General features: G+C 43.7%; 3 protein-coding genes and 1 long non-coding RNA gene across 4 annotated transcripts in view; all 4 read right to left on the bottom strand.

Annotated features, from left to right (window-relative positions):
- Positions 1-17,248, bottom strand: part of LOC117808714 (tripartite motif-containing protein 16-like) — a 36,464-nt gene extending 19,216 nt beyond the window's left edge. The window contains exon 1 of the mRNA XM_034678398.1: positions 17,015-17,248. The gene's annotated coding sequence lies outside the window, so the exon portion shown is untranslated. The remainder of the gene's footprint in view (positions 1-17,014) is intronic.
- On the bottom strand, positions 271-16,813 carry LOC117808724. The gene is made up of 3 exons (XR_004630386.1): positions 16,745-16,813; positions 443-489; positions 271-318 (listed from the first exon to the last, which is right to left on the bottom strand). It is a non-coding gene; the product is annotated as an uncharacterized LOC117808724 (long non-coding RNA).
- A 460-nt stretch (positions 17,249-17,708) lies between the features above and the next one.
- On the bottom strand, positions 17,709-19,094 carry LOC117808715 (NLR family CARD domain-containing protein 3-like). The gene is given in 4 exon segments (XM_034678399.1): positions 17,709-17,725; positions 17,964-17,992; positions 18,087-18,392; positions 18,394-19,094. Coding segments are annotated over 4 exon segments (1,014 nt in total). The 5' UTR covers positions 19,056-19,094.
- A 617-nt stretch (positions 19,095-19,711) lies between these two features.
- On the bottom strand, positions 19,712-21,043 carry LOC117808716. The gene is made up of 3 exons (XM_034678400.1): positions 20,879-21,043; positions 20,137-20,344; positions 19,712-19,878 (listed from the first exon to the last, which is right to left on the bottom strand). Exons 1-3 carry the CDS (start codon positions 20,972-20,974, stop codon positions 19,712-19,714), a joined length of 471 nt encoding a protein of 156 aa, XP_034534291.1. The 5' UTR covers positions 20,975-21,043.
- Positions 21,044-25,897: the final 4,854 nt, after the last annotated feature.

Below are 25,897 nucleotides of genomic sequence, written 5' to 3' on the forward strand. Positions count from 1 at the left end.
ACGGACATAGTAACCTTCATCAGAGCAGATCAGACTCCAGGACTGATCATTATATCCAAACAGACAGTCTTTACTTTCTCCTTTCCTGTTGATTCCTCTGTAACTCACTGATATATAAACCCTTCCTCTCCACTCGACCTCCCAGTAACAGCGACCAGTCAGACCATCTCTACACAGCAGCTGAGCCAGGAGTGCAAATCTGTCTGGATGATCAGGATATGACTGATCCTCTCCCACACGTGTCACCTTCCTGTTGTCTTCAGACAGTCTGAGGCTGTCTGTTTGCTGTGTTTGAGTCCAGAGTGAGTTCACAGACATCTGATGAGAGACAAAGACACAACACAGCAGCAGTTTATCATCAGACACACCTGAAGGCTTTATTCTTTGTTAGCTGACAGTCTTGCTGTTTGGTCCTCATGAGTCAAACTGATTCCACACTTACACTTCTTCACTCCAGGTTTTAACCTCTGCTCTCCACCATGGTCCACCCTGGAGGAAGGAAAACACAGTCAGAGTGATGTTCAGTCCAACATGAGTCCTACCTGCTGTTCAACATGAAGCAGTGTTCCTCAGTTTGTCCCTGTGACAGAGAAACAGGCTGAAACTCCTCTGAGCCAGCTGTCTCCATCACTCTGTCTCTTTTTCTGACAGTGTTGAGATACTCAGAGAAAAAGAAGAAGTCAGAGATTCAAAAAGGAAAGGCTGGCTGTTGCTCTGTCCTCCAACATGGAGACTTTATTTTCCTCCTTTAAAAAGAGACTTGTTTCTCAATGTCAATGTAAAGACGTGAGTAGTGGTCCGGCAATGTTTAAATATCTGAACTCCAGCAACTCCATCTCAGTGCAATAGCCAATCAGCATGCAGATCACCCGGTGACGTTTGGTGTGACGTATGGACCAGCAGAGATTCATTCATCTGGAATATATGGGACACTTTGATTCTATCTCTGTACGACTTCCCCAAACTCTGTGACTCTACCTGTTTTTATGGGATCAGGAACAAACAGGAGCTCACTGTGAGGACAGAGAGTGAGGACAGAGAGTGAGGACAGAGAGTGAGGACAGAGAGTGAGGACAGAGAGTGAGGACAGAGAGCGAGGACAGAGAGCGAGGACAGAGAGCGAGGACAGAGAGTGAGGACAGAGAGCGAGGACAGAGAGCGAGGACAGAGAGCGAGGACAGAGAGTGAGGACAGAGAGTGAGGACAGAGAGTGAGGACAGAGAGTGAAGACAGAGAGGGAGGACAGAGAGTGAAGACAGAGAGTGAAGACAGAGAGTGAGGACAGAGAGTGAGGACAGAGAGTGAATAGAGAGTGAAGACAGAGAGTGAGGACAGAGAGTGAAGACAGAGAGTGTAGACAGAGCGTGAAGACAGAGAGTGAGGACAGAGAGCGAGGACAGAGAGCGAGGACAGAGAGCGAGGACAGAGAGCGAGGACAGAGAGCGAGGACAGAGAGCGAGGACAGAGAGCGAGGACAGAGAGCGAGGACAGAGAGCGAGGACAGAGAGCGAGGACAGAGAGCGAGGACAGAGAGCGAGGACAGAGAGCGAGGACAGAGAGTGAGGACAGAGAGTGAGGACAGAGAGTGAGGAGGATTATCGGCTGAGTTGTGAAAAACTTTGTCCCTTGAATCCAGCTATGGGTTGTAGTAGGAAGTTAGCTCTGCCCCTTTAGCAAAACCGGCTTCCCCATTTAATGTCCGTAAGCTCAACCTTGTTTGATACAACAGGATGATGTGGCCTCTCACATTCTGATGTGACCACTGTGACTGTGTTTAGATTCTCTGGACTCACAGTAAAATGTCATGAAGGGACTGTATTGCTCTTTTACGACGGTCCCTGAATGCACCTGCAGTGACAGACAGTCAGTTCACTCTGAAATGCATCTTCATCTTTGATGAGGAGGAGTTGATCCAAACTTCCTAAATGTGTCTGATGTTTTCACCAAACTGGATTAAATCAAGCTGTAGACGCCAAGCTTTTTACGTACCACGGTAACAACGTCAAACATCAAATATTAAACAGACGTCCCCCGGTTGTGTCTTTGTCACTAATCGCACACCGGGGGTAAAAATCCTCAATGAAGATGAGACAGATGCATGGAGGTGAGGAGAGCTGGTTCATAAAGCACCCTGCTGCAGGTAGAGACCAAGCTACCACTGATCCCCTCAGTAAGAACTCAAGCCTGTCACAGGAAGTCATGCACGCCATCTTAAAGACGCACAGCACATGGGGTGAGAACATGGATTCAACATGTGTCCGAGCGGTCTAACACTAATGTTTTTCGTCTCGTCAACAAAATCTTAAACCATACGTTCATCAGAGTTTTATTATCAGTGATGGATCTTTAACTCGTCATATGTCTCGTTTTCATCATGAAAAAATGAGTCGTTGACGAACACTTATCGTCATCATTTGTTAACGAAATGAACACTGGTAACACACAGGATAGGTGTGTTACATGATGACAGTTTAAAGACAATAAATGAAATATCAGAGACATCTAAGGAGATATATGGTGTCAACAATGAAGAGAGTCCTCATGTATCTAAATCTACAAACCTTTACTCTCATGATGCTGAAAGAAAAGACGATTCAGTCTGCGTCATGATTCTCTCTAAACGTAGAAACTGTCAGATTTCACTTTAAGAAGACAGGACAGCTTGTCGTTCACCTGATCAGTCAGCTGATAATGAAAGCTTATCAGTTATTGACATTTAGTGAGTGAGTGCCTGATTCAGTCCCAATCACTCCTCTCAAACGAATAATCAAAGTAAGATGCTTTTAATGTGAAAATGTTTTCTTTTACACAATTCAGTGTTTGAGCTCTTGTCATGTTATACCTCAGTGTATCCAGTCTGCTGTCTGGATCTTCAGTCGAGCATGAAGCTGCTCGACACCTGAGTCTCCTGGATGGTTGTAGCGCTGTCCAGCTCTCTAAGGTGGGAGGGTTAGAGCTCAGAGCTGAGGCCAGAGAAGCGCAGCCTTCCTCTGTGATCTGACACCCTGACAGTCTGGAGAGAGAGAAAAAAATCTAAACTAAGCAAAAGTCTGCTGATTATAATTATACTTATAATATTACTGTCCAGAAGCATCAATAGAAAACCTGACCTACGAGTTTCCCGTTTACAGTGTTGAACTATTGAATCCAGCAGACAGAAGATTCACTCCTAAATCCTTCAGGTTGTTGTTACTCAGGTCCAGCTCTCTAAGGTGGGAGGGGTTGGAGCACAGAGTAGATGCCAGAGAAGCACAGCCTTTCTCTGTGATCAGACACCCTGTCAGACTGGAAAAAAACAGCAGAAATAAAGAAAGTCTGCTGATTATAATTACACTCTTACATATTGCTGACCAACAGAGTCAACAGAAAACCTGACCTGAGAGTTTCCAGTTTGCAGTGGTGACTTCTCAATCCAGCAGACAGCTGTGTCACTCCTGAATCCTGCAGGTTGTTGTTACTCAGGTCCAGCTCTCTCAGACTGGAGGACTGTGAGCTGAGGACTGAGGACAGAGCTTTACAGCTTCTCTCTGACAGGTTACATCCACTCAGCCTGTAAAAGAAAATGTAAGAAGACCAAACAAATGCTTTCACAGTTGTCATGAGCAGAATTAATTCTATTTAAAATGTCTCACTCATGAACTCACACAGCTTTGTTGGAGGCTTTGATCACTGGCAGCAGCCTCAGAAGAGTCTTCTCTGAAGCAGAGTATTTCTTCAGGTCAAACACGTCCAGATCTTTCTCTGATGACAGTAAGACGAAGACCAGAGCTGACCACTGACCAGGAGACAGTTTCTCTGTGGAGAGACGTCCTGATCTCAGGGACTCCTGGATCTCCTCCACTAGAGAACGATCATTCAGTTCATTCAGACAGTGGAACAGGTTGATGCTCTCTCTGCAGACAGATCCTCACTGATCTTCTTGATGTACTGGACTGTTTTCTGATTGGTCTGTGGGCTACTTCCTGTCTGTGTCAGCAGACCTCTCAGGAGAGTCTGATTGGTCTGCAGTGAAAGACCCAGGAGGAAACGCAGGAACAAGTCCAGGTGTCCATTAGGACTCTGTAAGGCCTGGTCCACAGCACTCTGATGGACCCGTTTCAGTTTAGGTTTGTCTAAAGATTTGGAGGTCCGGACGTTGGTTTTTCTTCTTCCATCAGGTTGAGTCCAGAGTTGGTGAAGGTCAGATGGACATGAAGAGCAGCCAGAAACTCCTGAACGCTCAGGTGGATGAAGCAGAACACCTGGTCCTGGTACAGTCCTCTCTCCTCTCTGAAGATCTGTGTGAACACTCCTGAGTACACTGAGGCTTCCTTGATCTTGATGCCACACTCTGTCAGGTCGGACTCATAGAAGATCAGGTTTCCTTTCTGCAGCTGATCAAAAGCCAGTTTTCCCAGAGACTGGATCATCTCCTGCTCTCTGGACTCCAGAGTGGATCAGTCTCAGATCCTCCATCGTACTTGATGCTCTTCAGTTTGGACTGGACCACCAGGAAGTGGATGTACATCTCAGTCAGGGTCCTGGGCAGCTCTCCTCCCTCTCTGGTCTTCAGCACATCCTCCAGAACTGTAGCAGTGATCCAGCAGAAGACCGGGATGTGGCACATGATGTGGAGGCTTCGGGAGGTCTTGATGTGGGAGATGACTCTGTGTCGGCTCTGGTCTCTGAATCTCTTCCTGAAGTACTCCTCTTTGAGGGTCAGTGAACCCTCTGACCTCTGTCACCATGTCAACACACTCAGGAGGGATCTGATTGGCTGCTGCAGGTCGTGTGGTGATCCAGAGGCGAGCAGAGGGGAGCAGGTTCCCCTGATGAGGTTTGTCAGCAGCACATCCACTGAGGTGGACTCTGTAACATCAGTCAGGATCTGATTGTTGTGGAAGTCCAGAGGAAGTCGACACTCATCCAGACCGTCAAAGATGAACACAACCTGGAACTCTTCAAACCTGCAGAGTCCTGCTTCTCTGGTCTGAGTAAAGAAGTGATGAACAAGTTCCACCAAGCTGAACTTTCTCTCTCTCAGCACATTCAGCTCTCTGAAAGTGAAGGGGAATGTGAACTGGATGTCCTGGTGGTCTTTGTCTTCAGCCCAGTCCAGAGTGAACTTCTGTGTTAAGACTGTTTTCCCGATGCCAGCCACTCCCTTTGTCAGCACTGCTCTGATTGGTTGATCTCTTCCAGGTGAGCCTTTAAAGATGTCTTCTTGTCTGATGGTGGTCTCTGGTCTGTGTGGGGTCCTGGATGCTGCTTCAATCTGTCTGACCTCATGTTCATCATTGACCTCTCCAGTCCCTCCCTCTGTGATGTAGAGCTCTGTGTAGATCTGGTTCAGGAGGGTTGGGTTTCCTGCTTTAGCGATCCCCTCAAACACACACTGGAACTTTCCTTCAGGTCAGACTTCAGTTTACGTCTGCACTCTGCAGCAACAGTTCCTGAAAGAACCAAAGAGAAATGTGATGAATGATCTGAAGCTACAATCAGTCTGATGAATTTACACTTTCAGACATCAGGATGGATTTGATTTTCCTCCTCTCTGAAATCTCTTCATCAGCTGTGAACAGTTTCTCACAGCTCATATATGTGATCCAAATGTGTGCATCATATTAACAGCAGAGTTTGAAATGTAAACCTCTCCCATGTTGTCTCCATTTCCTCTCTCCATCATGTTCAATGTGTTCAAATCCTCTTACTGCTCTGCAGACAGTCAGCCAGCTCCTCCTGCTTCATTCTCCTCAGGAAGTGCAGAGTGATCTCCAGAAGGCCTCTCTGCTCCTCCTCTGCTCTTCATCCTCATCCTCCCTCTGGCTCTCTAAGCATTCTGGGTAATCTGGACTCAGAACTCTCTGGATCTCCTTCAGCTCGGTCTTTACAAAACTGATGATGTTCTCCTGGAGCAGCTGGAGGAGAACAAAACAGAACATCAGATCATCTGTGACAGACAGAGAGCCTGCTGGTCTGCAGAGTCCAGCATGGAACTGGATCACAATGCTGCTTCAGAACTTAGTCTGGATGGTCCTGTCTACAAATCAAGTTTCTCTGAAATGAACTTCCTGTTGGAGAAATCTCCTGGTGTGCTTTCATCCAGAAAAAGTCTGCAGTGACTTTAGACCTGATGTGTTATTAGAATGAAGCTGAAAGCAGCAGCTGTCATTAACATGAAGCAAAGTGTTTCTGTTGTTTAGACCTCAAACTGGACTCACTTTGGGAACTCTGCTGCCAAAGTCTGAGTCTGTGTGAGAGCAGCATGACCTCTGACCTCTGACTGTGTGCAGCTCAGAAATGTAAGGCTTCATTCAATCAGTCAAACACTGAGTGTGAAGAGAATTCAGGCAGAGATGATGTTTGCAGTGTGATCAGGAAACAGAAACATCCAAACAGAATGAGTGTGTGCTCTGATTCTCAGGAGGAGCTGTGTTTGTACATTTACTCACCATCAATATGGAGTCCAGCTGTGTTTGATGCTGCTGGGCAGACTGACCAATGGGAGCCTCTGATCTCTGAACTCTGTGGAACAAATATAATATCATGTACTTTATGTAATGACACACAGTGTTACATCTGATAGAGTCTGTCTTATGGATCCTCCTCCAAACACAGGACAGTCTTACCTTCATCATCACAAATCTCTCCATCTTTGAAATCAATAGGTCTGAATATAGAGTTGTGACTCTTTAAGGACACACAGCTGGGTCCAGGTCCAGGAGAGTCTGGTTCTGATGTTTAACTCTTACAGAATCACAAACACTGATGAACAAACATGAACTCTGAAAATCTTCCAGGTTTGAGAGCTGATGAAATTACTACAAACTTTTTTAATGCTTTAATTCTGATAAAATTGTTGTGAGCGATTATTACCTTAGATGATCAGACTGACGTCCATCTTTGAAATGAATAGGTCTGTCCATAGAGTGGTCACTCTTTAAGGACACACAGCTGGGTCCAGTAGAGTCTGGTCCATGCTGCTGCTCTGGCCTGCAACACACACAACACACCACACACACACACACACACACACACACACACACCACACCAACAGCTGTGAGTATGAATAATGACTCTGCAGTGATTCAGAGTTGATCTCTGACATGGAGAAGAGTCATGGACAGGTAGAGATCCTCATCTTACCTCTGAGCTTCATGTTCCCCACACAGAGTGGTTTTAGAGGGAGGAGCTCCTCCTCTCTGTCCTCACACTGATCCATGGCAGAGTGCCCACCTACTCACACACATCGGGATTTACACAACAGGACACCACTGCTCTCTTCCACGGTGTCATTCCATATTCTACCACCAGGTGGTGATACATTCATTCTATTTTTCCCTCTATCCCTCTCTCCAACACGGTCTCAGCAGATGTGTGTCTAACATGAGTCTGGTCCTGCTGGAGGTTTCTGCCTGTTAAAGGAAGTTTGTCCTTGCCACTGTAACTTGCTAAATGCTGCAAAGTGCTCTGCTCATGGTGGATTACGATGAGATCAGACTGAGTCCTGTCTGGAAGATGGGACTGGATCTGATCCGGTCTTGATGTTGGGTCTTTGTTAAAATAGAACATAGAGGACGGTCTAGACCTGCTCTGTTTGGAAAGAGTCTGAGGAGAACGTTTGTTGTGATTTGTCGCTTTATGAATAAAGATTGATTGATTGATTGATGCAATGTATGATACTGTAAATTTGTATTTTGTTATGGTTCTACCACTAGTAAGGATGTTTGTGTTTGGTAGATTAGTTCTTTGTTGTATCAATGCTTCGTGCTATAAGACTTAATTAATCAAATGAATTCAGAAAATCAAAGCAGTTTTTATCTTTTCATAAAAACTCATAAATCAGAGACATTAATCTCCTTAAGTCGGCAAAACAGAGTTTTCTTCAAGTGATTGTAATATGCGCCATTCTACAAGTTTATTACTTTATAAGTTTTATAACAGGATCAAAGATCAATCATATGGCCCCTATAAACTGAGCACATTGAACAACATGTGTGATTATTATCAATCACTTCAAAGTACATCAGAAACAGTTAGTGATTAACTGCTCATAAAGACATAAAATAACATCCAGGAAGTGTTCACTCAAACATTAAAATACTGCTGAAATATTTGTGTGAAAGTGAAAAAGTGAGCACTATATAAACAATTCACTGCAGTTCGTTGTTGTAACCGACTTGAGCGGGCAAATGCTCACATTGGATGGCGTCTGATACTTTGGAGAGCTGTTCTCTTCACGGATGAATCCTGGTTTTCACTGCACAGGGCAGATGGCAGACAGTGTGTATGGTGTGGTGTGGGTGAGCGGTTTGCTGATGTCATCGTTGTGAATGGAGTGGCGCATGGCGGTGGGGTTATGGTATGTGCAGGTGTATGTTATGTACAACGAACACAGGTGCATCTTATTGATGGCATTTTGATGCACAGAGATACCGTGACAAGATCCTGAGGCCCACAAGTTTAATAACAGGATCAAAGGTCAATCATTTGTCCCCTTATAAACTGCACATGAACAACATGTGTGTATTATCAATCAGTCCAAAGTACATCAGAAACAACAGTTAGTGATTAACTGCTCATAAAGAAATAGAATAAGGTCCAGGAAGAGTTCACTCAAACATTAAGAATACTGCTGAAATGTACACAAAAGGTCTATTTCTCTCAAATATTGTTCAGTGTGTCTAAATCTGTGTTAGTGAGCACTTCTCCTTTGCTGAGATAATCCATCCACCTCACAGGTGTGACATATCAAGATGCTGATTAGAGCATGATATTGCACAGGTGTGCCTTAGACTGGCACCAATAAAAGGACACTCTGAAATGTGCAGTTTACTGTATTTGGGGGTCTGGGGGGGGGTCAGAAAACCAGTCAGTATCTGGTGTGACCACCATTTGCCTGATACAGTGCAGCACATCTCCTTGGCATAGAGTTGATCAGGTTGTTGATTATGGCCTGTGGAGTGTTGGTCCACTCCTCTTCAAAGTGCCAAGTTGCTGGATATCTGCAGGATATCAGCATATCTAACTGGAACACGCTGTCGTATACGTCGATCCAGATCATCCCAAACATGCTCAATGGGTGACATGTCCAGTGAGCATGCTGGCCATGCAAGAACTGGGATGTTTTCAGCTTCCTGTGTACAGATCCCTGCAACATGGGGCCGTACATTATCCTGCTGCAACATGAGGTGATGGTCGTGGATGAATGGCACAACAATGGGCCCCAGGATCTCGTCACAGTATCTCTGTTCATCAAAATGCCATCACTAAAATGCACATGTGTTCGTTGTACATAACATACGCCTGCACATACCATAACCCCGCCGCCATGCGCCACTCCATTCACAACGATGACATCAGCAAACCGCTCACCCACACCACACATACACACTGTCTGCCATCTGCCCTGTGCAGTGAAAACCAGGATTCATCCGTGAAGAGAAACCTCTCCAAAGTATCAGGTATCTGGTTATGCAGAGTGATTGTTGCAGAAGCTGACTGGGTGGCTGGTCTGAGACCATCTTGGAGGTGAAGATGCTGGATGTGGAGGTCCTGGGCTGGGTGGTTACACGTGGTCTGCGGTTGTGAGGCCGGTTGGATGTACTGCCAAATTCTCTGAAACACCTTTTGGAGATGGCTTATGGCTCCCTAAAAACTTGCAGCATCTGGCATCGTGCTGTGTGATAAAACTGCACATTTCAGAGTGTCCTTTTATTGGTGCCAGCCTAAGGCACACCTGTGCAATAATCATGCTGTCTAATCAGCATCTTGATATGTCACACCTGTGAGGTGGATGGATTATCTCAGTAAAGGAGAAGTGCTCACTAACACAGATTTAGACACACTGAACAATATTTGAGAGAGCTAGGTCTTTTGTGTACATAGAAAAAGTCTGAGATCTTTGAGTTCAGCTCATGAAAAATGGGAGCAAAAACAAAGTGTGTTTATATTTTGGTTCAGTGTATACATGCATGTTTCTAACATGTGGCACCTCCAAGCACCAAATGTGAGCAGATTTTCTGTCTGGTGAGTAGATTCTGAAGTATATTCACCAAATTATATTTGTACCCAAATTGTTTATATAGTGCTCACTTTGGTTATTAAACTAAATGTTCTAACTTCAAATATATTCAGCAGTATTCTTAATGTTTGAGTGAACTTTCCTGGACCTTATTCTTTCTTTATGAGCAGTTAATCACTAACTGTTGTTTCTGATGTACTTTGGACTGATTGTTAATAATCACACATGTTGTTCATGTGTAGTTTATAAGGGGACAAATGATTGACCTTTGATCCTGTTATTAAACTTAAAGTAATAAAACTTGTAGAATGGGCGCATATTACAATCACTTGAAGAAAAACTCTGTTTTGCCGACTTAAGGAGATTAATGTCTCTGATTTATGAGTTTTTATGAAAAGATAAAAATCTGCTTTGATTTTCTGAATTAATTAGATTAATGAAACTTACAAGTTTTCTTTATCAGGTCACCTCAGAAGGAAACCAACAAGAGATGTTTTGTATTTTTCAGCAGCAGAAAGAGATTGCATGTTATTGTAGGCATTTATCAGCCTGTTTGATAAAGGATTGCTCAACTTTAGCGCCTGCTAAACTCGTCCACATGACCCAAAAAGACTTTGTCTGATTCTCAAAATGTCTCAGGTTCATAAAGCTGTGCACACTGCAATTAACGGCAACATTTCCCCACTTTGGCTCCAAAAAGTCTTAAAAACATGTTGGGAATTTTTCTAAGTACATTTCTTTAATCACATTTAGAGCAATACTTGTGATCTTTTTCACATTTAGTTCTGTTGTGAGAAATATTTCACTTTATGCAAATTCATACTGCACTGATTTAGCAGAAAATACTCGAAGGACAGTTTTGGACACCATTCAGAGTTTCCACAACACTCAGAGTCAGTCCTGACAGACTAAGGTTGAGATACCAGTATCCCTTTATCCCTTTATGAAGGTCTTTTTTTGGTACTTCTGCTGGGTGGCAGTATGAATTTGCATAAATCTAAATACTTAGGATCGCAGACCAACATTCAACATTTACACTTAACATTTGTATTCATATTTAACATTCAGATGAATCAACTTCACATGAACATATGTAAATAAATGAGACCAACAATAAGTCTTATCTACCAACGCAGCCACAAACAACACATCACATCTCTACCACCATCTGTACTGTTCTCAGGTCAGTTAAACAGACTCACACAAACATGATGAACAGTGTGTTAGGTTACCTTCTGATGGTGAAATGAATCAGCAGCTTCAAACAGGAAACCAAGCAGAGAGAGAACAAACATGGAACTGACAGAAGGAGGTTTTCAGCATTCTTCACATGAAGTCTAAACTCTCTGTGTTCCCCTTCACACTGAAGTGTTCTTTAAGGATAACAGAGCCGCTCTGAACTTTAGACTGACACACCTGAACCACTTCAATCAAACCTCATCAGATGGATCATAAAGGTATCATGATACAGTGTATACTTATCAAACTTGGCTGTAGTCCCAGTGACGGTTCTAGACCAACTTTATTGGGGGGGCCAGGCTGGGGCCAAGGGTGTTGTCAGAGGGACACATTCAACCCTGACAAGAGAGACTGAGAAGGACGAGGACCGGCTGAGAACAAAGTGGCAAAACATCAGTGCATCTCTTTAACTAGACATATACTACTGTGTACTAGATCAACATGCAGACTGACAGCAGCTGATTGGCTGTTTACACTCAACATGAGTCCCTTAGAGCTCTAAGGGACTGGAACCAAGTGCCACACGCATGTGTTCCGCCTGTAACATCGGCACGATACTGAAGCTTTTTTTATTGTATAATATTGTTTTGGTGTGGAGGGGGGGCCACAGGGGGTCCAGGTTCAGTTTTACAGGCGCACCGGCCCCTGTTGGCCCCTCCCCAGAACCGCCACTGGTAGTCACCCATTGCTTTCTGAAATTGCTGTTGACTCTAAGTTCCTGCCAGGGATGAACAGAGTTCTGAAACACTCAAATAAAGGAACAGTGACTCTGATGACGTGTTACTGGAGTAGAAGTAAAAGTTCTGATCTGTGAATCTACTCCAGACAAAGTTAAAGGTACTTTATCTACAACTGACTTCAAGTATTGAGTACTTCCTGTTAACCTGGGTGATAGGGGGCGGGGTTAAACAATAAGATATGACCTTTCCTTTCTCTGATGTAATGTCTATGGACTGCACTTATCTAATAAAGTAGTGGACACAGACAGCCTCTTAACAACACAGTAAGGTGAGTTCACTCTTAAACTTCCTAGTCACAGGTAGTTCTTCAAATCAGCCTCTAGGTGGCAGTACGTGAACACAAAAATCACACATCATTTGCCCCACTATCTGCTCCATCTAGAGGTCGAATTCAGTTTTGCACCTGATTCTGACTGAGATGAGCTGCCACATCTCCACTCTGTGCTGTACAGAGCTGAGCTGTGGGCTCTCATCCTGTAGGTATACTGTAGGTATACTGTCTAATCTCTGATGGACTGATGCTGTTTGGTTAGAGGTAAGTACAGCTGGAAACATCTGGTTATATGCTGTCAGCACACCACACAACAGTGTCGTCCAAATAAGTGTTTTTATTTCCATCAAACAAAAATCATTAGTCAAAGTACATCACCAGATCCCTGCTGCTCTCTCTCAGCTTCTGTCTGATTTGGATGTTTGTGTGCAAACCACCCTGCAGTCTCATGAGGACATGGCTTCATCAGTTTAAACACAGGGGGGAAAATCTCTGCAGGTGAAGAACAGTTTAATGGATCGGATTCAGACTGTTCTCACAAACTTTCTTTGATTACATTGAAGAAGAAAAAAGGATGAATGAGGCTTGATGTTTTTCACAATAGAGATGTGAATAACTAAAGTTCAGTCTGACACTTTTCCGTGGAGTCATGCTCTTTGATAACAGACGTTCATGCTGATGTGACAGAAACAGTCAAATACTCAGTTTGTGTTTGTGTAGAGAGGAGGAGACTCTCCGTCCTACACAGAACACACACGCACTGAGGAACCAGGAGACATCAACCCAAACCCAGGATACAGAGGTTCAGTGAAGGTGGTCCTGAAGGTGTGGAGGTGGATCAGAGAGTCAGAGGAGACTCTGTAGAAGGACAGAGTGCCAGCAGGACAGTCCACATACACTGCTACTCTGTCAGAGTCAGAGGACGAGGAGAGAGGGAGGACTGTTCTTCTCTTATTGTGACGGACAGAGTAACCTTATCAGAGCAGATCAGATTCCAGGACTGATCATTCCATCCAAACCCACAGTCACGCTGGTTCCTTTCCTGCTAATTCCTCTGTAACTCACTGATATATCAACCCCTCCTCTCCACTCGACCTCCCAGTAACAGCGACCAGTCAGACCATCTATACACAGCAGCGTTCACCAGTATTCAAATCTGTCTGGATGATCAGGGATATGACTGATCCTCTCTCACATATTGTCACCTCCCTGTTGTCCTCAGACAGTCTGAGGTATCTGTTTGCTGTGTTTGATTCCAGAGTGAGTTCACAGACATCTGATGGAGAGACAAAGACACAACACAGCAGCAGTTTATCATCAGGACACACCTGAAGGCTTTATTCTTTGTTAGCTGACAGTCTGCTGTTTGGTCCTCATGAGTCAAACTGATTCCACACTTACACTTCTTCAGTCCAGGTTTTAACCTCTGCTCTCCACCATGGTCCACCCTGGAGGAAGAAACACAGTCAGAGTGATGTTCAGTCCAACATGAGTCCTACCTGCTGTTCAACATGAAGCAGTGTTCCTCAGTTTGTCCCTGTGACAGAGAAACAGGCTGAAACTCCTCTGAGCCAGCTGTCTCCATCACTTCTGTCTCTTTTTCTGACAGTGTTGAGATACTCGGAGAAAAGAAGAAGTCAAAGATTCAAAAAGCAAAGGCTGGCTGTTGCTCTGTCCTCCAACATGGAGACTTTGTTTTCCTCCTTTAAAAAGAGACTCATTTCTTCTTTTAGGGCTTGTGTTCACTCTGCAGGATAAAAAGCTCATTCTAAATAGACTTTCAATCTAAACAGTGTCTGCAGATAGAGATATGAAGGAGTGGGCTCTCTTCTTGCTAAATATGAATGAAGATGAAATGAAACCTCTCATATGAACTATGTGACTGTGTCAGGCTCTTCTTGGATCCTTCAGAGTCAGCCAGAGGAAAGCCAGCAGAGAAGAGATCAGCTGTATTTACCTGATGACACAGGACTGACAGGTCTGCTGCTGGTCTCCCTGAATGTAGCTGTGTCAGTAAACCAGTATATCTGGGCTGATCAAGCTCAATGAATACTGTTTGATCTCAGTGTTTAACCAGTTATGCAGCCATGCAAATCCAGGTTTCTAACAATCTGTAACTTAGTTCTGTTCATGCTGAGATTCACTTCAATCTGTCCTCTTCTTTTTTCAGAACAGACTCTGAACAGACCCCTGTGGACAGAAGAGTGGTGTGTGTGTTTCAGAAGGACCTGTGCTGTGTGTACTTTATGTCTTCAAAATGTTATTTGATGAACGTCTGGTTGTTAAACGCCACTTTGAGACTAAGCTTAATAAATCCTCTGAGGATGAAGATGAGACTGAATCCATCAAACATGCCTGTGTGGAGGTTTGGGAACCAAGCTTACAGCCTCAACCTACCAAGTCCAGGCCAAAGCATTGCTCACTGCACGATGGTTAATATATGAAGGAGGTGTTTCTCTGTAGCTCAGAGGGTTTGTTTGATGGCTCACCAAACAAAGAGACAATCAAATCAAGAATAAAATACTTTTTCATGTCAGCCAGGAGTGTTGATGGTTTCCTCTATGGTTGAATAAAATATCTGATCTGTTTAGAGATTTGAATTTGGATTTGGTTTCATAATTAAACTACACATTAACTTCATCTTTAAAATGCTCATGGAGGAACAGAACATTTAAAAATGGATTTTCATATCCAACTCCTGCCGTACAAATATCAGAATTACTTCCTCCTATGAGACGAGACGGCAGCGGAACAAACTTCTGCCAGTTCAGGACAACAAAAGTTGTTGTAAAGAGGAGAACTTAGATTGTAAGCAAACTGTAAAATGTGGACTGATATATTTTCAGAAAGAAAATGATTCTATGATTTTAGATGATATTGATATTATTAGGAAACACTGTCCTCTAATAGGGTGTTCACACCAAACACAAATAAGATAATTCACGAAAATGAACTACATGTAAAGATGAGAATAGACGAGAGTAGTGGTCCGGCAATGTTTAAATATCTGAACTCCAGCAACTCCATCGCAGTGGGATAGCCAATCAGCATGCAGATCACCCGGTGACATGTGGTGTGACATATGGACCAGCAGAGATTCATTCATCTGGAATATATGGGACACTTTGATTCTATCTCTGTGCAGCTTCCCCAAACTCTGTGACTCTACCTGTTTTTATGGGATCAGGAACAAACAGGAGCTCACTGTGAGGACAGAGAGTGAGGACAGAGAGTGAGGACAGAGAGTGAGGACAGAGAGTGAGGACAGAGAGTGAGGACAGAGAGTGAGGACAGAGAGTGAGGACAGAGAGGGAGGACAGAGAGTAAGGACAGAGAGTGAGGACAGAGAGTGAGGACAGAGAGTGAGGACAGAGAGTGAGGACAGAGAGTGAGGACAGAGAGGGATGACAGAGAGTGAGGACAGAGAGTGAGGACAGAGAGTGAGGACAGAGAGTGAGGACAGAGAGGGAGGACAGAGAGTAAGGACAGAGAGTAAGGACAGAGAGTGAGGACAGAGAGTGAGGACAGAGAGTGAGGACAGAGAGTGAGGACAGAGAGTAAGGACAGAGAGTGAGGACAGAGAGTGAGGACAGAGAGTGAGGACAGAGAGTGAGGACAGAGAGTGAGGACAGAGAGTGAGGACAGAGAGTTAGGAGGATTATCTGCTGAGTTGTGAAAAACTTTGTCCCTTGAATCCAGCTATGTGTGTAGTAGGAAGTTAGCTCTGCCCCTTCAGCAAAACTGGCTTCCCCATTTAATGTCCACAAGCTCAACCTTGTTTGATAACAACAGGATGATGTGGCGTGGGAACCCCCCTCCCTCTCGTGAAAAATGTGCATCTTTAGCGCTTGTGCACATGTGATTTTGACCGCGAATAGAGCGAGTGAACACAAAACATTCCTGCGCCTGGTGTAAAGGCGACATTAGAGATTAGGTCTTTTTATTTCTACACATTATTAATAATAATTATATTCCTTCAATGAATATCTGTTTTCTTTCTGTTCACACAATTTAATTTGATGAACAGTCACATCTGACTTTTTTCTGTATATAACATAACCACTAAGAAGTGAAGTGATGCTGTTGTTACTACCAAAGGATAGTGTGTTACATGATGACATGTTTAAAGACAATAAATGAAATATCAGAGAACATCTAAGGAGATATATGGTGTCAACAATGAAGAGAGTCCTCATGTATCTAAATCTACAACCTTTACTCATGATGCTGAAAGAAAAGACGATTCAGTCTGCGTCATGATTCTCTCTCAAACGTAGAAACTGTCAGATTCACTTTAAGAAGACAGGACAGCTGTCATTCACCTGATCAGTCAGCTGATAATGAAAGATTATCAGTTTATTAACATTTAGTGAGTGAGTGCCTGATTCAGTCCCAATCACTCCTCTCAAAGGAATAATCAAAGTAAGATGCTTTTAATGTGAAATGTTTTCTTTTACCACATTCAGTGTTTGAGCTCTTGTCATGTTATACCTCAGTGTATCCAGTCTGCTGTCTGGATCCTTCAGTCCAGCAGAGAGCTGCTCGACACCTGAGTCTCCTGGATGGTTGTAGCTCAGGTCCAGCTCTCTAAGGTGGGAGGGGTTAGAGCTCAGAGTGAGGCCAGAGAAGCGCAGCCTTCCTCGGTGATCAGACACCCTGACAGTCTGGAGAGAGAGAAAAAAATCTAAACTAAGCAAAAGTCTGATTATTATAATTATACTTGTAAATATTACTGTCCAGCAGCATCAATAGAAACCTGACCTAAGAGTTTCCAGTTTCCAGTGTTGACTATGGAATCCAGCAGACAGAAGATTCACTCCTGAAATCCTTAGGTTGTTGTTACTCAGGTCCAGCTCTCTAAGGTGGGAGGGGTTGGAGCTCAGAGTAGAGGCCAGAGAAGCGCAGCCTTTCTCTGTGATCAGACACCCTGACAGACTGGAGTTGGAAAACAGTACAATTGAGCAAAAGTCTACAAATTCTAAATGTACTCTCAAAGATTTCTGTCCAGTAGAATCAACAGAAAACCTGACCTGAGAGTTTCCAGTTTGCAATGAGGATTTCCTAATCCATCAGACAGAATCTTCACTCCTGAATCCTGCAGGTTGTTGTTACTCAGGTCCAGCTCTCTAAGGTGAAAATGGTTGGAGCTCAGAGTAGAGGCCAGAGATGCGCAGCCTTTCTCTGTGATCAGACACCCTGACAGACTGGAGTAAGAAAAAACAGCACAAATAAAGAAAGTCTGCTGATTATAATTACACTCATACATATTACTGACCAATAGAATAAACAGAAACCTGACCTAAGAGTTTCCAGTTTGCAATGAGGATTACCCAATCCATCAGACAGAGTCTTCACTCCTGAATCCTTCAGGTTGTTGTTACTCAGGTCCAGCTCTCTGACGTGTGAAGGGTTGGAGCTCAGAGTAGAGGCCAGAGAAACACAGCCTTTTCTCTGATCAGACATCCTGATAGACTGGAGTCCGAAAAAATGGCATAACTTTGCATAAGTTTAATGATTATAATTGTATTTATATTACTTTTTAGCAGAATCAACCGTAAATCTGACCTGAGAGTTTCCAGTTCGCAGTGTGGACTTTTGAATCCAGTAGACAGAATGTTCACTCCTGAATCCTTCAGGTTGTTGTTACTCAGGATCAGCTCTCTCAGACTGGAGGACTGTGAGCTGAGGACTGAGGACAGAGAGGCAGAGCTTCTCTCTGACAGGTTACATCCACTCAGCCTGTGGATGAAAATGTAAGAAGACCAAACAAATGCTTTCACAGTTGTCATGAGCAGAATTAATTATATATAAAATGCCTCACTCATGAACTCACACAGCTTTGTTGGAGGCTTTGATCACTGGCAGCAGCCTCAGAAGAGCCTCCTCTGAAGCAGAGTATTTCTTCAGGTCAAACACGTCCAGATCTTTCTCTGATGACAGTAAGACGAAGACCAGAGCTGACCACTGACCAGGAGACAGTTTCTCTGTGGAGAGACGTCCTGATCTCAGGGACTCCTGGATCTCCTCCACTAGAGAACGATCATTCAGTTCATTCAGACAGTGGAACAGGTTGATGCTTCTCTCTGCAGACAGATCCTCACTGATCTTCTTCTTGATGTACTGGACTTTTCTGATTGATCTGTGAGCTACGTCCTGTCTGTGTCAGCAGACCTCTCAGGAGAGTCTGATTGGTCTGCAGTGAAAGACCCAGGAGGAAGCGCAGGAACAAGTCCAGGTGTCCGTTTGGACTCTGTAAGGCCTGGTCCACAGCACTCTGATGGAGACGGTTCAGTTTAGGTTTGTCTCTAAAGATTTTAGAGGTCAGGGATGTTGGTTGTTCTTCTTCCATCAGGTTGAGTCCAGACTTGGTGAAGGTCAGATGGACATGAAGAGCAGCCAGAAACTCCTGAACACTCAGGTGGATGAAGCAGAACACCTGGTCCTGGTACAGTCCTCTCTCCTCTCTAAAGATCTGTGTGAACACTCCTGAGTACACTGAGGCTTCCTTGATCTTGATGCCACACTCTGTCAGGTCGGACTCATAGAAGATCAGGTTTCCTTTCTGCAGCTGATCAAAAGCCAGTTTTCCCAGAGACTGGATCATCTTCCTGCTCTCTGGACTCCAGAGTGGATCAGTCTCAGATCCTCCATCGTATTTGATGCTCTTCAGTTTGGACTGGACCACCAGGAAGTGGATGTACATCTGAGTCAGGGTCCTGGGCAGCTCTCCTCCCTCTCTGGTCTTCAGCACATCCTCCAGAACTGTAGCAGTGATCCAGCAGAAGACCGGGATGTGGCACATGATGTGGAGGCTTCGGGAGGTCTTGATGTGGGAGATGACTCTGCTGCCTGCTCCTGGTCTCTGATCTCTTCCTGAAGTACTCCTCCTTCTGAGGGTCAGTGAACCCTCTGACCTCTGTCACCATGTCAACACACTCAGGAGGGATCTGATTGGCTGCTGCAGGTCGTGTGGTGATCCAGAGGCGAGCAGAGGGAGCAGGTTCCCCTGATGAGGTTTGTCAGAGCACATCCACTGAGTGGACTCTGTACATCAGTCAGGATCTGATTGTTGTGGAAGTCCAGAGGAAGTCGACACTCATCCAGACCGTCAAAGATGAACACAACCTGGAACTCTTCAAACCTGCAGAGTCCTGCTTCTCTGGTCTGAGTAAAGAAGTGATGAACAAGTTCCACCAAGCTGAACTTTCTCTCTCTCAGCACATTCAGCTCTCTGAAAGTGAAGGGGAATGTGAACTGGATGTCCTGGTGGTCTTGTCTTCAGCCCAGTCCAGAGTGAACTTCTGTGTTAAGACTGTTTTCCCGATGCCAGCCACTCCCTTTGTCAGCACTGCTCTGATTGGTTGATCTCTTCCAGGTGAGCCTTTAAAGAGGTCTTCTTGTCTGATGGTGGTCTCTGGTCTGTGTGGGGTCCTGGATGCTGCTTCAATCTGTCTGACCTCATGTTCTCATTGACCCTCCAGTCCCTCCCTCTGTGATGTAGAGCTCTGTGTAGATCTGGTTCAGGAGGGTTGGGTTTCCTGCTTTAGCGATCCCCTCAAACACACACTGGAACTTCTCCTTCAGGTCAGACTTCAGTTTACGTCTGCACTCTGGAGCACCAGTTCCTGAAAGAACCAAAGAGAAATGTGATGAATGATCTGAAGCTACAATCAGTCTGATGAATTTACACTTTCAGACATCAGGATGGATTTGATTTTCCTCCTCTCTGAAATCTCTTCATCAGCTGTGAACAGTTTCTCACAGCTCATAGATGTGATCCAAATGTGTGCATCATATTAACAGCAGAGTTTGAAATGTAAACCTCTCCCATGTTGTCTCCATTTCCTCTCTCCATCATGTTCAATGTGTTCAAATCCTCTTACTGCTCTGCAGACAGTCAGCCAGCTCCTCCTGCTTCATTCTCCTCAGGAAGTGCAGAGTGATCTCCAGAAAGGCCTCTCTGCTCCTCCTCTGCTCTTCATCCTCATCCTCCCTCTGACTCTCTAAGCATTCTGGGTAATCTGGACTCAGAACTCTCTGGATCTTCTTCAGCTCAGTCTTTACAAAACGGATGATGTTCTCCTGGAGCAGCTGGAGGAGAACAAAACAGAACATCAGATCATCTGTGACAGACAGAGAGCCTGCTGGTCTGCAGAGTCCAGCATGGAGACTGGATAACAATGCTGCTTCAGGACTTAGTCTGTGGATGGTCCTGTCTTCTACAAGTCAAGTTTCTCTGAAATGAACTTCCTGTTGGAGAAATCTCCTGGTGTGCTTTCATCCAGAAGTCTGCAGTGACTTTAGACCTGATGTGTTTATTAGAATGAAGCTGAAAGCAGCAGCTGTCATTAACATGAAGCAAAGTGTTTCTGTTGTTTAGACCTCAAACTGGACTCACTTTGGGAACTCTGCTGCCAAAGTCTGAGTCTGTGTGAGAGCAGCATGACCTCTGACCTCTGACTGTGTGCAGCTCAAATGTAAGGCTTCATTCAATCAGTCAAACACTGAGTGTGAAGAGAATTCAGGCAGAGATGATGTTTGCAGTGTGATCAGGAAACAGAAACATCCAAACAGAATGAGTGTGTGCTGATTCTCAGGAGGAGCTGTGTTTGTACATTTACTCACCATCAATATGGAGTCCAGCTGTGTTTGATGCTGCTGGGCAGACTGACCAATGGGAGCCTCTGATCTCTGAACTCTGTGGAACAAATATAATATCATGTACTTTATGTAATGACACACAGTGTTACATCTGATAGAGTCTGTCTTATGGATCCTCCTCCAAACACAGGACAGTCTTACCTTTCATCATCACAAATCTCTCCATCTTTGAAATAATCAGTCTGACATAGAGTCGTCACTCTTTAAGGACACACAGCTGGGTCCAGGTCCAGGAGAGTCTGGTCTCTGATGTGGACTCTGACAGAATACAAACACTGATGAACAAACATGAACTCTGAAAATCTTCCAGGTTTGAGAGCTGATGAAATTACTACAAACTTTTCTATTGTTTGATTCTGAAAAACTCTGTGATCGATTATTACCTTAGATGATCAGACTGACGTCCATCTTTGAATCAATCAGTTTGCATAGAGTCGTCACTCTTTAAGACACACAGCTGGTCCAGGTCCAGGAGAGTCTGTTCCATGCTGCTCTGGGCTGAACACACACACACACGCACACACACACACACACAACACAGCCACACAACACACACACACACACACACCCACACACACCACACACACACCACACAGCTGTGAGTAAGCTCTGACATGGAGAAGAGTCATGGACAGGTAGAGATCCTCATCTTACTCTGAGCTTCATGTTCCCCACACAGAGTGGTTTTAGAGGGAGGAGCTCCCTCCTCTCTGTCCTCACACTGATCCATTGCAGAGCGCCCACCTACACACAAACACAACAACATGCTCATTCATTACAACAGGACTGAGTCTGGTCCTGCTGGAGGTTTCTGCCTGTTAAAGGAAGTTTGTCCTTGTCCACTTCTTCTCAACAATCAGGAATAGAACCGTCTCCACCATGCCACCTATTATAGGTCCAATCAATCATTACAATAGATTATGTTTGTTGGTATTGTACTAATGTCTATGTGTGTGTATATTATAAGTTATCATCATAATTACTACAATATACTATTTCTTTCTTCTTCTTTCTTTTTCTTCTTTCTTCTTTCTTTTTCTTTCTACCTAGTAAAGTAAATTGCCTTTTTGGAGCCTTCAACAGGCCTGAAAACTCACCAAACTTGACACACTCTTCAGGCCTGGCGACATTTTCAATATTCTTTTGGTCCCGTGTAAAAAGTCCCAAAAATCGCTCAATAGCGCCCCCTTCTTTCCAACTGGGCACCCCTTCAACACAGTTCAACTTACATGGATGACATTTTATTTTATTCACATATCTATCAGGACAAGACCTAGAAAAAAGATTCCTAATGTCATGGTGAAATCCCAACAGGAAGTCGGCCATCTTTTTTCTTCTTCAGTTTTTCACCTGATTGTCAAGGGTACGTATTGAAGAGATCTTGCCCTTAGGCCTTTTCTCCGATCAAGTCCAAACCACGCACATTTTACACATTGAAGAGTCAAAGTTATCAGTAGAAATTCGCGAAATCTAAAAAAGTTGGCGTGGCAGATATTCAGGGGATGCATCAAACGCACATGTCTCACCACAAACAGGAAATGGATTTTGGGGCTTTAAAATACACAAAATATCACCAAATTGGCCACAACCATTGCATCCCATTAACATACTTTGGGACTCTCATCGAAGAAATTCAAAAATCTGCTCCACAGCGCCCCCTAAAGGGTTAAAAAAAAAAGGGTAAAATAACCCTCCCCATAGAGTTTTTTATGAGCTGCATGCATGAAAATGAATACACATATTCAGAGCATATGGACACACAAAAAAGCCTCTTGCACCCATATCCTAATCTCAACAGGAAGAGCGCCACCTAGCTTTGAATATGAAAAATGGCACACAAATACGGGTGAAATAGTCCTAGTTTTTTTCCCCCCAATTCAGTCCCAACAAGGCCACAAAAAAATGTGGGCGTGGCACACTGTCAAATTTTGAGGGTTTTTGGCAATCTCCCAAAAAACATGAAACATTAGCAGCCACCTATTGGACACAAGCGTATTTACTCTCAGAACATATTGTTTTACCTGCTTGTGATCACAACTTTTCTATTTTTTTTTTTTTTTTTTTTTCTCTTGTCTGCATATATATTTCTGGTTTGTGTCATGTTTCGTCACAAACTGTCAAATATTAATGCAATTTATTCTTGCAGCAAAAGAAAAGAAAGAGAACATTTTCTTCTGTGCTTGTGACTGTGTGCAAGAGACCATCACCATCCCTCTTAGAAACTCTGGCCTCTCTTTTATTGACAGCTAATATCATGTTCTGTAAAAGAGGGCGTGCACACCTAGGTGGGGCCAAATAAATAAATAAGAGAAAGTTAAGAAAGATTACACAAAGATATACAAAGGGACAGGGAAAGAGAAGGAGAGAGACGTAAGACACTTAGATGGAGAGGGACCATCTCACCATGACTCCAGAAACTCTGTGCGGTGATACTAATGATTAAGCAACCTTAGTGTCCACAATCATACTGAAGCTTGGGTCGCAGAGGGTTGCCGCCGTGCTGTGTTCTATTTGTGTAACAAGACCACCACTGGTGCAGATGATACCACTTGGGTCAGATCAGCTGACGGGTCCGGCCCGGCACCGGGCCGCGACTGCAGTCAGACCGAAGGACCCAACCCGCTGGGAGACCCAGGCCAGGGGACAAGCCAAGGACCCAGACCGGAAGCAAAACAGGTACCGCCGGAGCACCCAGGGCGACCCCCAGGTCACCAGCAGGAGGAAGGGGGGCGAGGGGGGAGAGATCCCGCAGCCCCCCAAGGAACACCTCCACAACACCGCCCCCACAGCGCCCCAAGACAGAGCCAAAGGAGCCACCAGGGCCGAGGGGGCCCAGCACCAGGGGCAGACAGCCAAGCACCCGGGCAGGAGGAGGAAAGCCGTAGCACACTACTGCACCACAATCTGCCCCCCCGTATAAAACCCTTCCCCCTATGTCTTTACCTATATCAGTTTCTAGTGAGGTGCATTAAAACTTTTTCTATAACTATCTGTGATGAACAATCCTTCAGAACATAATTAAAGTCACAGCACCACCTACTGGTGACATGCAGCACTGCAATGTACACTATGCTGATAACTGCACGAGTATGCTCACAGTTTCAGCCTAGGCCTCTAAAGTGCAGCACAGCAACACCTGCTGCACATCAGGCGGTGGTGCACATCAGGCGGTGCTGCACATCAGGCGGTGGTGCACATCAGGCCTTTTGCGGCTTTAATTATTATTATTACTAACATTGCTTTTGCAAGTATTGTGATTTTTTTGTTATTATTAAACTCGATATTACTTTATACTTCTATTTTACTGTTTTCCTCAATTGTTATAACTGCTATCCTTCTTTATGTTATTACCTTCACTATTATCATCCTTATGTTAACAGTCCCGTGCAGTTAGAGTGAAAGATGACCAAAAACAACATTTGTGAACATTAAATCTGTTAGAATTACTTGAACACAATTACTATTATCTAATCAAGAGGTTAAATCAGTGGAAGCAAATAGTTACCAAAATTAAAATGAAATCTAATTTGAACACTAAACTGCATTAACAGAAATGCTTATTCATTTTACAAACATGGTGCATTGAGACTCTGGCTGAATATTCAGCTGTCACTTTGAAATCACTGAAAATTATTTGTAACATGGATTTAAAGTGAAGGAGATGCTTTTTAATTTTCGAATTTTCTTTTTAACTTGAATTATGATAATTTAGAGGATTTCTTGAAAATTAAAATCTAAATGTCATTTTCTTTTTCATTTTGATTGTGTAAAATAATTAGCATTGTTGAAGATTAAAATTAAAATGCAAATAGGATTATTGAATATTAATTGTAGTAATGAGTCACATAATTCACCCTTATTTGGAAAAATAATAAGCATTTCTGTTAATGCAATTTAGTTTTTAAATTTGCTTTATCATTTTAATGTTGGTAACTATTTGCTTCCATCAGTCTGGGGCTGACCTTGGCTCCACCCCAGCACATACAAGCTGCATGACTCATGGTGAGTTTATTTTTGGATAGTTTGCACCAGGAAGTCAGCTGGATATAAACTGTGACATTAGTGTCACATGTATCATGAATCAACTCCACATGTACATAATGTAAATACATGAGAGCAAAGGTAAGACTCATTTAAGGGTAACAGAGCAGCTCTGAACTTTAGACTGAAACACCTGAACACCTGTAAATCATGGATGTAGTCTCAGTGGAGTCACTCATTGCTTCCTGTAGTTCCTGTTGACTCTAACTAACTTCCTACCAGGATGAAAAGAGTTCAAACTGACCTGCCAACACTCCCGATCAGGGCTGCAGTCTCCCACTGGACTCCTGATTTGTAGTTTCTCCCAGTGATCTCCTTATTTCATGTTGATACCATCAAATAAGTTCCTCAACTTCAATGAGGAAACTGCAGCATGCCCATTCAAGCAGGTGAGTCCATGCAACTCCACGTTTGTTTAAATTTGACTTTTTTAAATATCATAATTTTAATTCAATGCAATCTTTTATTCTGATCCTCTAATCTCTAATAAACTCTTCAAGTCAAAGCAAAGTCCTTTATTTGAGCTTTATATCCAAACCTCAAAAAAGCACCCACCCCTCCTCTCCCTGTAGATGGTTTCACCCAAAAGATGCTGCATGAGATCATTTCAGGTAAACACAATAGACAGGTATGTGTGTCATCTGATGCTGGAATGTTTCTAAGAGCACCAACCCTTTTTAAAAACAAGTTTGGATTTATTTATGAGTTGAACATAATTCTGCACTGGTTAAAGTTTGTATCCATCCCTCATTCAAGTGGTTTAAGATTAGATAAGATAGACTTTATTGATCCCTCATTGGGGACATTTTTTTTGTTCCAGCAGTTTTCAACAAGAGACAGGAGAGCACGACAATTTACTTACAAGTTAAATAGAACAATTAAAGGTGAAACAATGAGAACAATATAAAATGAAATCTAATAGATATTAACACTTTCTACTTG

This window comes from Notolabrus celidotus, unplaced genomic scaffold (genome assembly GCF_009762535.1).
Source record: "Notolabrus celidotus isolate fNotCel1 unplaced genomic scaffold, fNotCel1.pri scaffold_144_arrow_ctg1, whole genome shotgun sequence".
Lineage (NCBI taxonomy): Eukaryota > Metazoa > Chordata > Actinopteri > Labriformes > Labridae > Notolabrus > Notolabrus celidotus.

Excerpts from the sequence above, each read along its gene's own strand:
- LOC117808716 (XM_034678400.1), bottom strand. The coding sequence starts at position 20,974 with ATGATATTATATTTGTTCCACAGAGTTCAGAGATCAGAGGCTCCCATT. Across the intron at positions 20,345-20,878 it reads AGCTGGACTCCATATTGATG|CTGCTCCAGGAGAACATCAT; the intron begins GTGAGTAAATGT and ends GTTCTCCTCCAG. Across the intron at positions 19,879-20,136 it reads GGCTGACTGTCTGCAGAGCA|GAACTGGTGCTCCAGAGTGC; the intron begins GTAAGAGGATTT and ends TGGTTCTTTCAG.